Source organism: Nerophis ophidion, linkage group LG10 (assembly GCF_033978795.1).
Source record: "Nerophis ophidion isolate RoL-2023_Sa linkage group LG10, RoL_Noph_v1.0, whole genome shotgun sequence".
Taxonomy (NCBI): Eukaryota; Metazoa; Chordata; class Actinopteri; order Syngnathiformes; family Syngnathidae; genus Nerophis; species Nerophis ophidion.
This window is the reverse complement of record NC_084620.1, coordinates 25722196-25741637: the sequence shown is the minus strand read 5'-3', so window position 1 is coordinate 25741637 and position 19442 is coordinate 25722196. Positions and strand designations below refer to the sequence as shown.

The 19442-nt window shown below is 44.2% G+C and overlaps 1 protein-coding gene across 6 annotated transcripts in view; it reads right to left on the bottom strand.

Annotated features, from left to right (window-relative positions):
- The window catches only part of LOC133560548 (protein bicaudal D homolog 1-like), a 37291-nt gene that overhangs the window by 11940 nt on the left and 5909 nt on the right, over positions 1–19442 (bottom strand). For 3 of the 6 annotated variants that reach the window (XM_061913186.1, XM_061913188.1, XM_061913191.1), the window contains exons 2-5: positions 6105–6317; positions 3498–3653; positions 2119–2423; positions 788–953 (exon numbers count right to left, since the gene is read on the bottom strand). In XM_061913186.1, the coding sequence (XP_061769170.1) occupies positions 788–953; positions 2119–2423; positions 3498–3653; positions 6105–6317 (840 nt within the window). The remainder of the gene's footprint in view (positions 1–787; positions 954–2118; positions 2424–3497; positions 3654–6104; positions 6318–19442) is intronic. The other 3 variants (XM_061913187.1, XM_061913189.1, XM_061913190.1) reach the window with 1 other exon arrangement.

Genomic DNA, 19442 nt, shown 5'->3' with positions numbered 1-19442 from the left:
TCACAATTTGTCTAATCTTCTTTCAGCATGTATACCTAGAAAAGCACTCACACCTCCCCCAGACCCTCCCTCCCAATAGTTAAACAGGCCTGAATTCAGACAGTGATGCAGACTGTAACTTTTTGAGGTGTGATACAAACAGAGTAAACCCTCTTGTTAGTCATCCACTCTGTTTCTCTCTAGGTAACTTTCCCTATGCTTCTTATGCCTGTAGCTTTTTGTGGACTTCCTTGCTGCAGTGTTTTAGTTCGCACTAGTTTTGTATTTGCCCTAAGAAAAAGGGATTTTACCTGCACTTTGCCTGCAGTCTTTGCATCCTAGGGTGCAGATTAACACAGGCCGTACCAGGTTTTGTTGTGTTGTTAATTACTTTTTCTCTATTCACAAAGCAACTGACCTACAAAATACCCTTTAGTCCAAGAATATGTTGGAGTAGATGAAGTCAGTGTATGGCTAGAAGATAAAGTGAGAGACTGGGATGTGGTTTGCACAGTGGGAATACTGCGTGTCACAAGTGGTTTTACACTAAATTATTCAAAAGCCTTTAGCTTTAAATAGGAGACCAACGCGTTATAAACCAAGTTGGTGCTAAAAAAATATCACAAACATATTATATATACTGTGTTTTTATGGGATTACTGCACTGACAAAATCAAGACTGGTTGATTGTTGCATTTTTCTTTCTTTCTTGAACAAAGAGAACACAGTCTACCAAGTCAAATTCCTTGTGTGTTAAACATTATTGGCCAAAAACGCTTATTTTGAATATGATTCTGATCATACTCACAGTCAACAGTTGCTGTTTGAGCTTCTGAACCTCTGTCAGGTTAATTTCACTGAAAAGGTCAGACGATGTCACACCCTCAGCTTTTCGACCTGCGCCTCCATTAGCACCGGTCGCCGACCCTGCAGCTGTCAGCAACCGTGTCGCACCTTGTACATGGCCGTTACACCTGGCAGATCAGAATGCATCAAACATCTTTAACCGGTTATACCACACACATTTATGTTGACGCCGCTATGACAGTTTAATGTTGACACTAGCAGTCATTGACATAACCCAAATTGAAACCAAAACTAACACATTTACTTATGATGATCAGAGACAAAAAAGAAAATGGGTCATAATAATAATGAAGGATTTTTTAACCTATGGCAATTTGTTAACATCATCTACCTCAATTTGTGCATATTTTTATTGTGGTTCATATGTTATACTCTCATCTAACAGAACTGCTGCAGTAATCTAATTGTATGTCTTGACTACAATGACAATAAAGTTTCCGTACATGCACAAATTAAAAGCTTTTTTTAATTAAATGCATTTTGTTAGTTGTTCTGGTATAATCCAGATTATTCCTGCCATGCTTTTATTTTGCAGCTGACTTCACACTGAACAGGAACTGTTTAAGGCTGTGAACTAGAGAGTAGTTGTGTTGTGATAATTATGAAATTAACAGTAGTACAACACAAGTTGACATAAACTGATTTTTCAAAGAAATTACCCCTTTGGGTATCAAATCTTATGTCCACAAAAGCGGTCATACTTTATGACACATCGACTTAAAGGGAAACTGTACTTTTTTAGAATTTTGCCTATCATTCACAAACCTTATGAAAGACAAGGGTTTTTAGATTCAAACTTTATTTATCTACAAGGGAAATTGTTCCAAAAGACAAAGTTTATGCGTATTTGCCAGAATATGTATTTGTCCTTCTACTGTCCAGGTGGGTGGCATGATTTATGATCTACAATAAACTTTCACGAGCAAAGGAAGCAAGGAAGGACCTTACCACTCGATGATCTAAACATTGGCACATATGCTCGTGATTACGGCACCGCTATGAATAGTTTGTATTTGTTAGCGCTTGTAATAACGATATCACTAATTCTTGATTGATATTCTAGTCAAAACATTTTAAATGGAGTATTGTTGCTGTTCTTTGGATGTTTTTTAATTGTGTTTTATGGGCGGAATAAAGGGACCACCAATTGGCTCCGCTGTAAGCAGACTTTTATTTAGGTTTATTTACGAGTTTTTTAAGCGAAGTTCTGTTTCCCCACCTAGGAAACCCAAAACTGTGGATTTTATTTGTGCATATTTACTGTAATAGTACCGTGTTGTTTCTTCTGCAGTTGGGGAGAGCAGTGTTGTTGGGGTAGCCGTGCCACTGGGTGGGGCGGAGTTAAAGGTCAGGTGTGCGCTGCCAGTGAAGGCGACGTCACACATGCTCAGATGGTGAACCAACTCCCTACGCAGGTGTTTCTTTTGCTCGCGCTCGCTGTTTAGAGACTCCAGTGCCTCTTCTAGATGCGAATCAGACATGTCCTTCAAACGCAGAGCATCCCGTAACTGGTTCTCCAAGACCTCTGTTTCTTCCTCCAAAACCTTGATTTCATGTTTTAGGACTTCAAATTCCACCTGGATCACAGTGGGATAAAGATGATTAGTTTTTTAACTGCAATTTTGCCCATCTGCTAGTATTTTTTTCAGAGACAATTAGGGGTGTGATGAGATCCTGCGAGATTAAAACATGTTGATATTTTTGGTTTGGAAAAAAGCTGTTCCATTTGCAGAATGCAGTAAGAAGTTTTTTGTGTTTTTTAAGGGAAATACACGTATCCGTCTGGTTGTGAATGAGAGATTAGAATCGCACATTTAGAGCTTTGCGCATACTACGAAGAGCTAGCAAACAGAGCTACCACGTGTCACCTGCTAAGGTGGGAATGGCGGGGAGCCTCGCGGCCGCTCTCCTTCATTGAGGTACCACAGCCAAAGCACCATGTACATGTTCAAGCACACATAAATACACACGCACACACACACACAGACACACTACACCCGCGGCCATCTGGGGCCCTTGGAATTTCCCCCTTTCGACCACCGTACACAGCAAATTTATGTTAAAATCTCATCCTGTTATTCGTGAACCCAATATCATGTAATGTCTCCTCTCCTGAGACGACTGTATCGTCACACACCTGGTAACCATTATGTTTTTCCACATCTGATCGAAATTCTCAATATAAAAAAAAGAAAACAAGGTAAGGGTTATTTTATTAACTTGTTTTCTATGAATTTATTGAATAAATATAGTAAGAACAGTTGAATTGTAATATTTGACATGCAATATTAACCATTACAAATGTGAAATTGATTTTAAAATAATGTTTAATAGCAAACATCTGACTTTTGGAAATTAACTAGTGTTTTTGCCCAAGGCCCTTTTGAAACCATATGCAAGGATAGTCACATGACTGTCACATTACAACCAGTTTTTCATGTATGTCACTCAAATTGACTTAATGAGTTAAAGTTCAGAACAAATATTTATAAGACACATTTTAGGACATTAAAAGTGTCACTGTGGTTTCTTATTACTTAGATTACTTCTTTTCCTACAAATAAAGGAACTTGTGCCACAAGCCAACTGTGCTGTGTGGACAGTATAAAAAAATTGCAGCATGGTACTGTCCATATTTAGCACATATGTACCTGATTCTGTTTGAGAGTTGAAACCAGTTTCTGCAGAGAAATGTTCTCCTCTTCCAGCTCGGTGTAGTCCTGCGTCAGCCTGGACTCTCGATACCTGTACTCTGTGATCTCCTCCCGCATGCGGCTACGCTGCAGTTCCAACATCTCGTTGCTCTGCTGAGACACAAAGGATCAAAGACATGGCTTATAATAATGTCTGTCTCACTGTACCTGTTTAGACCATTTTGGACCGTCATCTTTTTTTACTTTGTTCTGTGTTTTAATGATAGCTACGATTGGCAACACTAAATTGGCCTTAGTGTGAAAATGTGAGTGTGAATGTTGTCTGTCTATCTGTGTTGGCCTTGCGATGAGGATGCGACTTGTCCAGGGTGTACTCCGCCTTCCGCCCATGTGCAGCTGCAATTGGCTCCAGAATCCCCCACGACCCCATAAGGGACAAGTGGTAAAAATGGATGGATGGATGTTACGGTGGCCAGCCACTGTGTACATTGTTAAACCTCACTCCCTTAATCATTAAGAGTTTACTTTGCACATTAAGTTAGCTATTTTCCTGTGTTTTGTATTATTTCATGTCTTGCTTCTCCTATTTTAGTTTCACTTCCTGTTACAGTCCTAGTTTTGCTTCATCTACACTTTTTGTTCTGTTTTCAGCCAGTACACATGTTTTCCATCAGTTAATGTAGACTATTAAGTTTCACCTGTTGCTTCTTGCCAGTGCTGGACCATTGTGCTTTGTACTTTGCACTTCTTTGAGGTGTCTTGTTTTTTCCCATAATATAAACGGTTTTCACCTGTACTTTCCCTGTCTTTCTCTGCATCCTGTTGTAAGGATTAACATCTCATCTGTGTGACTGTACAGGTATTTTTTAATTTTGACACACACACAAATAAATATATATATATATATATATATATATATATATATATATATATACAGTGGGGCAAAAAGGTATTTAGTCAGCCACCGATTTTGCAAGTTCTCCCACTTAAAATGATGACAGAGGTCTGTAATTTTCATCATAGGTACACTTCAACTGTGAGAGACAGAATGTGAAAAAAAATCCAGGAATTCACATTGTAGGTATTCTAAAGAATTTATTTGTAAATTATGGTGGAAAATAAGTATTTGGTCAACCATTCAAAGTTCTCACTGATGGAAGGAGGTCTTGGCTCAAAATTTCACGATAAATGGCCCCATTCATTCTTTCCTTAACACGGATCAATCGTCCTGTCACCTTAACAGAAAAATAGACCCAAAGCATGATGTTTCCACCCCCAAGCTTCACAGTAGGTGTGGTGTTCTTGGGATGCAACTCAGTATTCTTCTTCCTCCAATCCTCTGCTGTATCATCCATGTATCCATTTTGGTGTATATATATATATATATATATATATATATATATATATATATATATATATATATATATATATATATGTATATATATATATATATATATATATATTTACCGGTCGATCTACGTTCCCATCCTCACCTATGGTCATGAGCTTTGGGTTATGACCGAAAGGACAAGATCACGGGTACAAGCGGCCGAAATGAGTTTCCTCCGCCGGGTGGCGGGGCTCTCACTTAGAGATAGAGTGAGAAGCTCTGCCATCCGGGAGGAACTCAAAGTAAAGCTGCTGCTCCTCCACATCGAGAGGAGCCAGATGAGGTGGCTCGGGCATCTGGTCAGGATGCCACCCGAACGCCTCCCTAGGGTTGTGTTTAGGGCACGTCCAACCGGTAGGAGGCCACGGGGAAGACCCAGGACACGTTGGGAAGACTATGGCATGACTGGCCCGGGAACGCCTCGGGATCCCCCGGGAAGAGCTAGACGAAATGGCTGGGGAGAGGGAAGTCTGGGCTTCCCTGCTTAGGCTGCTGCCCCCGCGACCCGACCTCGGATAAGCGGAAGATGATGGATACATATATATATATATATATACATATATATATATCCATCCATTTTCTACCGCTTATTCCCTTTTGGGGTCGCGGGGGGCGCTGGCGCCTATCTCAGCTACATATTTATTTATTTATTTTTTATCTTAGAACAAATGTGTTATATGTCTTTTTTCTAATTAAGAATGCACATTCAATAAGTATAATTCAAAAAAGCATGTATAAATGTAGCAAACAAAAGTAGCCACAGTTCTAACAATATTTATTGTGCCTTCAAAGCCAGGCAAGGCCTTAGGCAGTAACAATTTACATGGTTATATAATTCAAGAAACATGTATAACACCTTTGATCAAACAAAGTCAAATTCAGGCCTGTTTGCCTCTAAAAGCCATAATGTTCGTCTTTGCATCATTTGGCCACTCAAGGGCACTGTTGGCTCAACTTTTATCTTTTCAATCTGCAACAAGTTCAAGCTTTAATTGATTTATGTACATTTTTTCCCACCAATTGGAAAGTAGTACGACGTTTCATTACCTGTTTACTTTCGCTTTCATGTGCCATAAACGCTCGCAAATGACAAATAACATTATGATACAACGGCAAAATCATGGTGAATGATATTGATCTTAAATCTGGTTTGACGTAACTAATTTTCACTATTTAAAAATAGGCAGTTTGAAGTCTGAACAGTAACACTTTACCTCTTGCAGTTCCTGTAAAAGGCTGCTCAGATGTTCATTGTCAGCCAGCGCATTGGCAGCAGCGGCCTTGCTGTGTTTGAGCTCGGCTTGGAGCTCCAGGAGGCGACCTATGTAGTAGGCTTCTTTGGTGGCTGACTCCTCTAATAGCGTCTCCTCTTTGCTCTCGCCATCTTCAGCCACCTTACGCTGGGCGGAGTAGGCTTGGCCAAATGCCTGCATGGAGACAAGATGTGATGTCTTTTAAAACGTATTTAGTGCACTGCAATTTACTGTGCTTCTCAGTGTGAACGCACTTATGCACTCAAAAGTGTAAGCATAGACATATATGCACCCCTAAATATGATTCGTCATTCAACTGGAAGCAAATTAAACCAGAATTATGCAAAATAACAAAATAAAGAACAACATGTTGATCCAGCTTCTTCTTCCTAATACCAAGAAATGATCAAATCCACACATAATGCATGTGTAGTGCAACCAGCTGCTCTTGGTAATTATTCTGCCAAAGAAGCCACCATGCATATAACACGTACCGTATATGTGCAGGTGAGCATATTTCAAACCTATTGACACCTGTCTAGTGGAAATAGATGCAGCATGCTGCCAGGGGGTGATATCTAACATGAGTCACACAGCAAGAACAGCGCTTCATAATATTAACTGACGTGTGCTGTCTTAGTAAGTCATGCTAGTAAAAATCAATGTTATCGTTAACATCACGATGTAGCATTTTTGTGTCGCTTGTCGCTTGTCAGCAGAGTTATGTGGGTTGTGCCCAAAGTCTGGCACAGGGGCCTTTTCCAGTCCACAGCTTGTTTTAATTGGCCCTGACTTATTCCTCAAAATGACATTAATAATAATAATAATAATGGATTAGATTTATATCGCGCTTTTCTATTGTTATATACTCAAAGCGCTCACAGAGAAGTGGGAACCCATCATTCATTCACACCTTAAACATTGCTAACGTAAGGGAGGCTATGTGGTGACCACTGTAACTAACACGAGTAGTTGTACTTTGGAATAAATTACCGCTTTTCAAAGAATTTGCTTGTTTTGAAGATGTCTTTCAATTAGGGAAGTGCGGCTCAATCAGCCACCCAACAGTATCGATTAATGCCTATTATCCATCCATCCACCCATCATCTTCCGCTTATCCGAGGTCGGGTCGCGGGGGCAGCAGCCTAAGCAGGGAAGCCCAGACTTCCCTATCTCCAGCCACTTCGTCCAGCTCTTCCCGGGGGATCCCGAGGCGTTCCCAGGCCAGCCGGGAGACATAGTCTTTCCAACGTGTCCTGGGTCTTCCCCGTGGCCTCCTACCAGCCGGACGTGCCCTAAACACATCCCCAGGGAGGCGTTCGGGTGGCATCCTGACCAGATGCCCGAACCACCTCATCTGGCTCCTCTCGATGTGGAGGAGCAGCGGCTTTACGTTGAGCTCCTCCCGGATGGCAGAGCTTCTCACCCTATCTCTAAGGGAGAGCCCCGCCACACGGCGGAGGAAACTCATTTCGGCCGCTTGTACCCGTGATCTTATCCTTTCGGTCATGACCCAAAGCTCATGACCATAGGTGAGGATGGGAACGTAGATCGACCGGTAAATTGAGAGCTTTGCCTTCCGGCTCAGCTCCTTCTTCACCACAACGGATCGATACAACGTCCGCATTACTGAAGACGCCGCACCGATCCGCCTGTCGATCTCACGATCCACTCTTCCACCACTCGTGAACAAGACTCCTAGGTACTTGAACTCCTCCACTTGGGGCAGGGTCTCCTCCCCAACCCGGAGATGGCACTCCACCCTTTTCCGGGCGAGAACCATGGACTCGGACTTGGAGGTGCTGATTCTCATTCCGGTCGCTTCACACTCGGCTGCGAACCGATCCAGTGAGAGCTGAAGATCCCGGCCAGATGAAGCCATCAGGACTACATCATCTGCAAAAAGCAGAGACCTAATCCCGTGGCCACCAAACCGGAACCCCTCAACGCCTTGGCTGCGCCTAGAAATTCTGTCCATAAAAGTTATGAACAGAATCGGTGACAAAGGACAGCCTTGGCGGAGTCCAACCTTCACTGGAAACGTGTCCGACTTACTGCCAGCAATGCGGACCAAGCTCTGACACTGATCATACAGGGAGCGGACTGCCACAATAAGACATTCCGATACCCCATACTCTCTGAGCACTCCCCACAGGACTTCCCGAGGGACACGGTCGAATGCCTTCTCCAAGTCCACAAAGCACATGTAGACTGGTTGGGCAAACTCCCATGCACCCTCAAGAACCCTGCCGAGAGTATAGAGCTGGTCCACAGTTCCACGACCAGGACGAAAACCACACTGTTCCTCCTGAATCCGAGGTTCGACTATCCGGCGAAGCCTCCTCTCCAGTACACCTGAATAAACCTTACCGGGAAGGCTGAGGAGTGTGATCCCACGATAGTTGGAACACACCCTCCGGTCCCCCTTCTTAAAGAGAGGGACCACCACCCCAGTCTGCCAATCCAGAGGTACCGCCCCCGATGTCCACGCGATGCTGCAGAGTCTTGTCAACCAAGACAGCCCCACAGCATCCAGAGCCTTAAGGAACTCCGGGCGGATCTCATCCACCCCCGGGGCCTTGCCGCCGAGGAGCTTTTTAACTACCTCAGCGACCTCAGCCCCAGAAATAGGAGAGTCCACTACAGGTTCCCCAGGCACCGCTTCCTCAAAGAAAGACGTGTTGGTGGGATTGAGGAGGTCTTCGAAGTATTCCCTCCACCGATCCACAACATCCGCAGTCGAAGTCAGCAGAACACCATCCGCACCATACACGGTGTTGATAGTGCACTGCTTCCCCTTCCTGAGGCGCCGTATGGTGGTCCAGAATCGCTTCGAAGCCGTCCGGAAGTCGTTTTCCATGGCTTCCCCGAACTCTTCCCATGTCCGAGTTTTTGCCTCCGCGACCGCTAAAGCTGCACACCGCTTGGCCCGTCGGTACCCGTCCACTGCCTCCGGAGTCCTATGAGCCAAAAGAACCCGATAGGACTCCTTCTTCAGCTTGACGGCATCCCTCACTGCTGGTGTCCACCAACGGGTTCTGGGATTACCGCCACGACAGGCACCAACAACCTTGCGGCCACAGCTCCAATCAGCCGCCTCGACAATAGAGGTTCGGAACATGGTCCACTCGGACTCAATGTCCCGCACCTCCCTCGTGACATGTTCAAAGTTCTCCCGGAGGTGTGAATTGAAACTCTCTCTGACAGGAGACTCTGCCAGACGTTCCCAGCAGACCCTCACAATGCGCTTGGGCCTGCCAGGTCTGTCCGGCATCCTCCCCCACCATCGCAGCCAACTCACCACCAGGTGGTGATCGGTAGAAAGCTCCGCCCCTCTCTTCACCCGAGTGTCCAAAACATAAGGCCGCAAATCCGATGACACAACTACAAAGTCGATCATGGAACTGCGGCCTAGGGTGTCCTGGTGCCAAGTGCACATATGGACACCCTTATGTTTGAACATGGTGTTTGTTATCGACAAACTGTGACGAGCACAAAAGTCCAATAACAAAACACCACTCGGGTTTAGATCCGGGCGACCATTCTTCCCAATCACGCCTCTCCAGGTTTCACTGTCGTTGCCAACATGAGCGTTGAAGTCTCCCAGTAGGACAAGGGAATCACCCGGAGGAGCACTTTCCAGTACTCCCTCGAGTGTACCCAAAAAGGGTGGGTATTCTGAACTGCTGTTTGGTGCGTAAGCACAAACAACAGTCAGGACCCGTCCCCCCACCCGAAGGCGAAGGGAAGCTACCCTCTCGTCCACTGGGTTGAACTCAAACGTACAGGCTTTGAGCCGGGGGGCAACCAGAATTGCCACCCCAGCCCGTCGCCTCTCACTGCCGGCAACGCCAGAGTGGAAGAGGGTCCAGTCCCTCTCGAGAGAACTGGTTCCAGAGCCCTTGCTGTGCGTCGAGGTGAGTCCGACTATATCCAGCCGGAACTTCTCTACCTCGCGCACTAGCTCAGGCTCCTTCCCCCCCAGTGAGGTGACGTTCCACGTCCCAAGAGCTAGCTTCTGTAGCCGAGGATCGGACCGCCAAGTGCCCTGCCTTCGGCTGCCGCCCAGCTCACAATGCACCCGACCTCTATGGCCCCTCCTATGAGTGGTGAGCCCATTGGAGGGATGACCCTCCAATGCCTATTAATGCCTTTTAATGCCAACCACAAACAATTATCCATGCTGCAATTTGTTATTTTTATAGTCAGACCTCTGTGTTTTGTTTCCGTACCTGACGGTTTCGGCAAAATCTGTTCCCAACAGTTATGGAAGTAAACACACAGCTCTGGCTTTAAGACAATTTTTTGAAGACTTAATGAACCCCTTTGGATTAATTATACACTCTGTGTCATGGCACGGGCTTGAACCCGCTTTTCATCGGTAGCAATTTCTGCCAGCACCTCCGTTGGCAGCACGTCAGGACATGCCCCTGCTCGCGCTGGGCGCATCACGCCCACACACCAGCAAAGTTTTAATGAATCTGCAATCAGCGCACCTGGTACTAATGATGACAAGCAGTATAAAGACCAGGAGACCGGAGGAGCCTACACTGGAATGTAGTTCAAGCTCAGTAGTAAGCTGCCGGTCTCTGACTTCCCCTCCCGCATACTTGCGCTCTCCTTGTTACTTCCTTGTTCCCGTGTTTCATGTCCTTTGTGCTCCCTGCAGTGTCCTAACTGTTCCCCGTGATCGAGCTGTGTGCCTCGACTCCTCTCTGAATTTTGGACTGCCTCCCTCGACCCTGCTTGGACATGGACCTTGTTGTTTCTCTCCAGCCCCGACCAATTGCTTTCCCAAGGACTACCTTCTTGCCTTGCCCCTCTGGACTGACGAAGGAGTCATCCATCATGCACTTACAACAAACCCTGGTAACATATACATTGTTGATTCTACACATTGTTTTGCACCAAACACATAGAGTAGCATTGACCTCCCACACACTCATCAAGGGTTTAAATAAACCTGTTGACTTGATCCTGGTTTTGGTGTCATCTCCTTCCCCCGTCGTACTTAACACTCTGGCTGACACTGTTTATTTTTAGTCCCGCGGCTGATTATTATGTGTCTCCATGCACAGTACATTACTAATAATAATCATCTGCATTACAGCAAATAAACTGCATTTCTGTGTATCTGATGTTTCATTATCAAGTACCATTATCACTGGAGGGTGAGGCTAAACATGTTAAACACTGAGCGGAAGCCAGGAGCAGGCATGCTAAAATTGCCCTTGGCGTGAAGCTTGTTTTTTTTTTTTTTCATTTGTTCGCATGTCCGCGACACATTCCACAGACAAAATAAACCGGTCCTGGATTAGAACATTGCACACAAAAAACTAAGAAAAAGTGGGACTGGCTTAAATCCTCACAAAAAGGGACCTACAGGAAAAAAGCTAAATTGAAATAAAAAAAATTATATTTCAAGGGTGTTAGATTAGCTATTACATGAATTTGTTTTGTAACCTATAACTAAAAGCCAAGTTGTTTTTCTCTCTGTTGTTGTTCAGATTGTTTAGCATACATTGATTGACCTACATTGAATTGGTGTTGTATATCTTTAATGTACAAAATGTAACAAAGTAGCCCACACATCCTTCAATTGTTCTGTATGTGGCCCTCACTGGAATAGGTTTGGACAACCGTGCTTGGAAAAAGTCGTACAAAATAATATGTTTCAAAAGCTTGTTTTAACCCAATTCATGCAATATTTACCATAGGTTACTTATTTGTTTAAAAGTAGTGAATGTGTGAGTCGGTAACAATGTCATCGGTCGAATGTTTCTGAAGGAGCACAGCTGATAATATCCTCCTTTGTTACCTTTCATATTCCTGTAAACGACAAAGGGAACAAAGGGAAAGAAAAGTACAGAGGGAACAAGGAGGGAGGAAGGCTTGGAGGACAGAGAGGGAAGATAATTAGATTTAAAAATAATTCATTCCACACCCTTCTTTGTTTTTCTGTCCTTTTCTTTTGTCTCTCTCCACATTTGACATGTGCATGATAACATTTGTTTATCAGCAAATTGTGCAAGCATTTGTCTAAAGTTGTCAGGACGCCTTTAAATTCTTACTCGACCAATCATGTATCAATTTTTTACTTTGGTTTATTACATGGATGAAAATAAGACGCTGTTTTGACTCATTTATAAAAGGAATTTGAAGTCTATATTGATGCATTAAAAGAAAATGAAACACATGTTAAATATGTACAATGTGGGGGATTTACACTGTATATTTTTTTCATAAGAAGAAAATTAAACCCACATTTTTCCAAAATATATATACAAGGTCACCTGCTGGACATCACCCCATTAAAATGTCATTGTTATTATCACACCAAAAACATCTCAGTGGGCCTTAAAACCTCATTTATTAAGATTTTCTTTAACATCATGACCTGGGGCTGAAGAGGCTCAGGCAAAACAAGTCAACAGCGCAAATACGCAAAAAAAAAAAAGGCAATTTGCACAGACACACTTTTGTAAATTTGCTTATTAATGGTCCTTACTTGTGATGTTACTTTGTTTCTATGGTAACCTGAGGCGTGGTAACCAATGTGAGTCAACATCCTGTCAGTCCATTGAAACAATCTGCACATTATTTTTCAAAATTAATCTCATTTGAATAAACAAACACCAAATTGACAACAATAAAAGTGCCGGTCGGTGTTCCAGAATTTATGGAATAAGCACGATATTATACATGATTAATTCATGTTACATCTTTTTTTATGTGTTTGCCTGTGTGTGTGTGTGCATATTTTCAGACATGCCTCTTTCAGACAGTTAGTCTACCCCTAAGTGCTTCTGGCTCTGTGTTATTCATAACTAGAGACCAGGAAGCAGCAGACCTTCATAAGCAGGAAAATTATATGATACAATAGGATGTTGTATGGTGAAACCTGTTTATGTTGACCCCCCCTCAACATTGCTTGCATTTACGTGTGAGTTTCAGACAGATGTTAGTTGAGCACTTTTAAAACTCTCCTTTATTTGTGTATATTTTAATGTTGATACTGTAGCGCGTAACAGGGGCGGTTCTAGGCATGCTTATATGAGGGGGCAGTCAGAAATGTGAAGGGGGCATCATGTGTACACATCATGCTCCAGCACTTTTTTTTCTGTGCTTATAGTAACTTGGGTGTCCCACCTGAAGACTAAGCTCCTGCTGCTATAGCTCTTAAGGTCACTGAGGCACGCAAACCCCTTGACCACAATAAGGTGGCAATCCCTCAGGGGGGGAAACATTACCAGCGCTGCCATATTTCCGACAGGGGAAACAGAAGCAGGCGTCTCGCACCACAGAATACTCTAGCCATGGTCGTGTGCGGTACCAGGCAGGATTGAATGATCTTAATGTTGTACCAAATGCACGCTTTGGGTAGCCACCCAGTATTGGCTGAGATGGTGCGTTGCCATTTAAGTCACTGGGTAGCTAAGCAGGCTGCTTTGGGGGAGCGCTTGATGGGGGGACGGAGGGAGCTGGTGCAGGAGAAACAGTGCTTGCTGGTGCTAAAGGTGCAGTATTGCTAGCTGCTGTCCCTGATGTACTAGCAGTAGCATCATTGCTACTACTACATGCAGGAGCAGGACTAGACTTTTTAAATACTCTGAAAAATGGATGCATTACAGAGCATTAACTTTCTCTTTGTGAGCTGCCGGAAGCTGGAGCAGAAAAACAAGTAAGCTTGAACAACAACAGAAAAAACTTGCTGTGATTACATGAAGAAAAACAACAACAGTTCAGGACTACAGCCTGTGGCGGGACTTTAGTAGGGGTCTGTCAGACACAGGTCACTTGTCTTCAGTTTGTCACGTGCAGTGGACGTGGGCACTCATCTGGGCACAAAATGCATTCACTCCAATGTATGTGTTGCCCACTTGCTTGTAAATTGATGAAAACGGCTGTGTTTTTGTTTTAGGTGTCTTGGTCATATCAAATGAAACTTATAATTTGTTTATTACAAAATGTAGATTAAAACATTAAAGGTTGACTATGTAGAATTACAAGAAAAACAACAGAAAAAGAATTCCAGCAGTCGATTGCCAGACCGTTGCTAAGTAAAACGGGCTGTTGCTAGGGACTCCGCTCTGAACAGAGGACAGCAGATATATACTAAGCAGGATATATACCTTATACTAAGCAGGATATATATACCTTATGTTTCATTTTTACCCTCATTAAAAGCATCATAAATGACTTGTAGCTTGTTACAGGGACAGTGGAGGCTCTCTGCCTTCCAAAACCACTGCTGCTCAGAGCCTCCACTGTCACTGCTCTCGTCAAGTTGTAAAAAAAAAAAAAAAAGGAACTCCGTAGCACCGAAAGTCCGCGACAATAAACGTGTTTATGACAGATAAGACTACACAAATACACCCATCCTAACAAGTATATGATAAATGTAGACAACTTTTCCTTTTCTTTTACTTTCATACTGCAACAGTGATTGGATGTTTACTGAGGGCTGAGGTGTGTGTCTGCTGCGCAACCTGTGGAATGGTGAATACACGCACAGCGGAGGGAGGGATGAGAGGGAAGCTGACACTACTATATCGTGTGTGTCCCTTTTTCGGCGGATTTTTCCGCTAGTGCAGATAATTTTGTCAATTTGTAATGTAGTAATTTTGTTAGATTATTAAAATTTGCTTTCTCAAATTTTGATTGGAGGGGCAAGACATTTATTTAAGGGGGCTCTGCCCCCTCTTTCCCCTCCGTAGAGCCGGCCATGGCGCGTAAAGATTAGAGTGGAGGGAGATGTCCCAAAAGATGGAGCTAGCTGTTTTAATGACACTAACACTTAGTCTTTTTTACCAGCAACGGAGCGGTATATCGACAATAGCGTCTTAGCGCCACAACCACAACACAGGATATGTGTCCCTCAGAAAAACTTGTCCCACCGAAACTCTCTAACCCTAACTAAAGTTCCTGAGTGAATTATGTAAACCCAGTACATAAGCCGTCCCAGGGTTTTACTCATAGTCAAAATCCCTACGCCGGGGAGGGATGGCCTGACCACGGCGAGTACAGACGGTAGGAGGCGAGTGGGCAAAGGGTTGTGGCGGTGCAGGCGGACAACCTCCAGGGCTGGGGAACAATGACACTGACGGGGCCGAGCAGACCCCAACCAGATCAGGGGGTGGCTGAGGCGTGGGGCCCGGGTCAATTCCAATGGCCTGGAAACATCTATGTGGGCCATTTTAATCCTATCAATGGAAACAGTCTCAGGTCTGTCCACAATGTCCATGACCAGGCTCTTATCCTCGTACTGTAAGACCTTAAATGGCCCATCATAGGTGGGGCGCAACGGCCCGCAGTAGGAATCATGACGGATGAAAATAAATCCACCCAGTGCAGGCTGGGTGGCACCAGGATGCCGTGTTGTGATGTGGGGACGGATGTGAATTCCTTGATGGCCTTTAGCAGGGAAGACTGCTGCCTGGCCGCCGACCAGGGTGTACTGACATCCAGAATGAAATCCCGAGGAACCTGCAGCCCCTGGCCGTAAACAAGCTCGGCAGATGAGGCCTGCGGGTCCTCTTTGGGGGCGGTCCTGAAGCCCAGCATGACCCAGGGGACTTTGTCCACCCAGTCACCGTGAGTCAAACCGGCACGTAGGGCAGAATTCATGGAGCGATGGAAACGCTCACACAAACCGTTAATCTGGGGGTGGTTGGTGGTAGTGCGGTGCAGCTTGACCCCCAGACTCCTGGCCATTATGTTCCAGATCCGAAGGGGGATCCAAATCATGCGACCCATGTGCTGAGAAATGCCGGAGCCACATCAGTGGACGCCATTGACGCGAGGGGAACAGCTTTTGGCCAGCGGGCCGTCCTACACGCCATGGTAAAGAGGCAGATGAGGCCATGCAAAGGGGAAAGTGGACCGACCAAGTCGATGTTGAGGTGGTCATACTCCTCTCGGGAACAGCAAACTGCTCCAACGGGGCCTTAGTGTGTTGGTGCACTTATGTGCGCTGACAAGCCACACATGAGTCAACCCAGGCCCGCAAGTCCTTCTTCAGCGCCCTCAAGACGGACTTCTGGGCCACCAGCCTTGCAAAGGCCTTTTTGCCGGGATGGGAGAGGCCGTGGATCGCTTCAAATACAGCATGCCGCCAACCAACAGGAACCAGAAGCCGAGGATGGCCAGTTAAGAGATAGCACCACAGCCTGACCGACCGTGGCTTCCCCCAGGCGCAGTAAAGTGTCCGAACCACTGAGTGCCTGAATCTCACGGTAAGAGGACTATTCCGCACCCATATGAGAGTAGTCCAGACCTAACTGCATCATGCTGGCGGTCCTTCTGGGGAGGCAGTCCGCGACCACATTGGACTTGCCTGCGACGTGTCACATGTCTGTGGTGTACTCTAAGAGGAACGACAGCTGGCGTTGTTGGCGGGCAATACCACATTTTCTGCTCAAAGTCAACACTCATTCTCCCTTGTCTTAATGCTGGCTCAAGCTGCTTGACTACCAAGTGAAGTAGGCAGCGAAGAGAAAAACAGATGTGACGTCATATGCAACCGAGCAACATATTTGATTGAAGTGAATTTTAGTTGTCAATGTAGTGTTTTTGTTTGACTGATGACAATAAAGCTTTATGTCAGGCACAAATATTTTTGGGGTTGTTAACGAGCTAAAAAAAAAAAAAAAAGATGAAATAGGTGCATTTTGTAAGTGGCTGCGGTGGAATTTAGGTTAATATTGACATGCTTTAATTTTGAAGCATACTTTGCACTCATCAGGAATTTACTGTTTGCACATTGTAATGCTCAAAAAATGTTAATGTTGTTGTTTCTCAGCAGTAATGATGAAGTTAACAATACTACAACATATGTTGACATAAACATACACCTTTTTTCATAGAAATGTCCCCTTTGATCTCAAATTTTATGTTGGCAAAAAACTATGTCAACATCAGGTTTTGTTTTTATAATCATGTTATATTAATCAGCTGGTATACATGGGTTGTCAACATAAACATGTTCCACTGTCCACCAAAGACGTACAGTAGTATTGGTTTTCATAATTGATATTATATTAATCAGCTGGTATACATACATGGGTTGTCAACATAAACAAGTTCCACTGTCCATCACAGACTTACAGTAGTATTGGTTTGATACTAGACTGATTTCAGTACTACCCTAAAACCTCTATCAGGATGGCAGTAAGCTGACAAGGAGTGTCCGATGACAACATCCCGAGCAGAGAGCCACATCATTGGCTGTGACATCACACACAAGTAACAGAACATCCCTGCGGGCCCTGTGCTCCGACTCCTACTCTGTTTTTAGCACTGATGCTCACCAAATACTGTATATCACCAACACTTCACTACCGTTGGAACACATTCAAGCTCCATTTGAACATGACCAAGGCTAAAGATCTACAAAACAAGACTCATTACATTACAGCGCTGATTTATAGCAGACAGAGCCTTTATTGATTACACTTTAAATCCTAAGTCTAACACAATGGTTTGTGTACAGCACTGTGTGAAAGTTTTAGGATTTGTTTTAAAAAGGACTGTACTGTTTTAACTACACTCAAAATAATATTTAAAACAATATTTGCATCTATTTTAAAGACACTTTATTGACAATATTTTCCATACATGCAAGACATATGGAAAAATAGTTTTGATTACATATACAATTTTTATTAACTTCAATTTAACTAGAGTAAAGAACCTAATGTGATGCATGATTGTCAGTCAAACCAAATGAACCAAATTTGATTTATGTAATAAAATAATAAACCCAATGGTTTTAAAATACATTAAAAAAAATTAATCAAATCATTCACTATGTCATCATTAGGGTCAGAGGTGCGGAAACAGCTAAAATTATGCACAAAGCAAAGTATAACCTGCAACCCAAGAATGCACAACAATTCTTTTCAGAAAAAGAAGAGAATTATAACCTTTGTGAAAAATCAAATTGTAAACATTTGCATGCACGTACAACACTTAAGACCTTTAGCATACCAGCAATATGACATAGGTAGACCATGACATATATGGCCAGATCCTCTAGATCAGGGGTCGGCAACCTTTACCACTCAAAGAGCCATTTTGACCCATTTCACAAATTATAGAAGACAATGGGAGCCGCAACCAATATCGCGAAGATCCGCTAGTGGTCACCCATATAACAGTAATAAGGGCGTGCCATGAAGCCATTGCCTTTGACGCCTTCTACAACATGTCCAGACAGCTTGCCAGTCCAGTTACATGTTGTATGTGGCTTCCGCAGATACACGTACACGACTGCAAGGCATACTGGGTGATACAGAGTACACTGAAGGTTGTGATATAAATAACTTTAACACTCTTACTAATATGCGCCACACTGTGAACCCACACCAAACAACATTGACAAACAAATTTCTGGAGACCATCCTCACAGTAACACATTATAAACGCAACATAACAATTACCCAGAATGCCATGCATCCATGACTCTTACTGCTTATATTATACACCCCGCTAGCACCAAACCCCGCTCCCCCCCATCCACCCTTCCGTGCGTCGGTTGAGGGCGCGGGTGTCTGAAAGAGTCATGGATGCAAGACATTCTGGGTAATTGTTATGTTGCGTTTATATTGTGTTACTGTGAGGATGTTCTCCCGAAATGGGTTTTTCATTCTTGTTTGGTGTGGGTTCACAGTATAGCGCATATTAGTAAGAGTGTTAAAGTTGTTTATATCACAACCTTCAGTGTACTCTGTATCACCCAGTATGCCTTGCAGTCGTCTACGTGTGTCTGCGGAAGAGGTAGAGGACGCTAAAAGTAAAGCCATCACGGCACGCCCTCAATATTGTTGCCCGAGTGAAAATCGAAGAATGTTGACCACGGGTTATGTCCGGAAGAGGCTCCGAGAACCGGAATCCCCCCGTAACAATCGGGGGGGTCTGCGATTGTGCAGCTGAGCCACATCAGAGTGGCCAAAGAGCCGCATGTGGCACCGGAGCCGCAGGTTGCCGACCCCTGCTCTACATAAACAGCCAAATTTTGTTAAAGTACCAATGATTGTCACACACACACTAGGTGTGGTGAAATTTGTCCTCTGCATTTGACCCATCCCCTTGTTCACCCTCTGGGAGGTGAGGGGAGCAATGTGCAGCAGCGGGGGCCGCGCCCGGGAATCGTTTTTTGGTGATTTAACCGCCAATTCCAAACCTTGATGCTGAGTGCCAAGCAAGGAGGTATTGGGTCCCATTTTTATAGTCTTTGGTATGACTCGACCAGGGTTTAAATTCACAACCTACCAATCTCAGGGCGGACACTCTAACCAC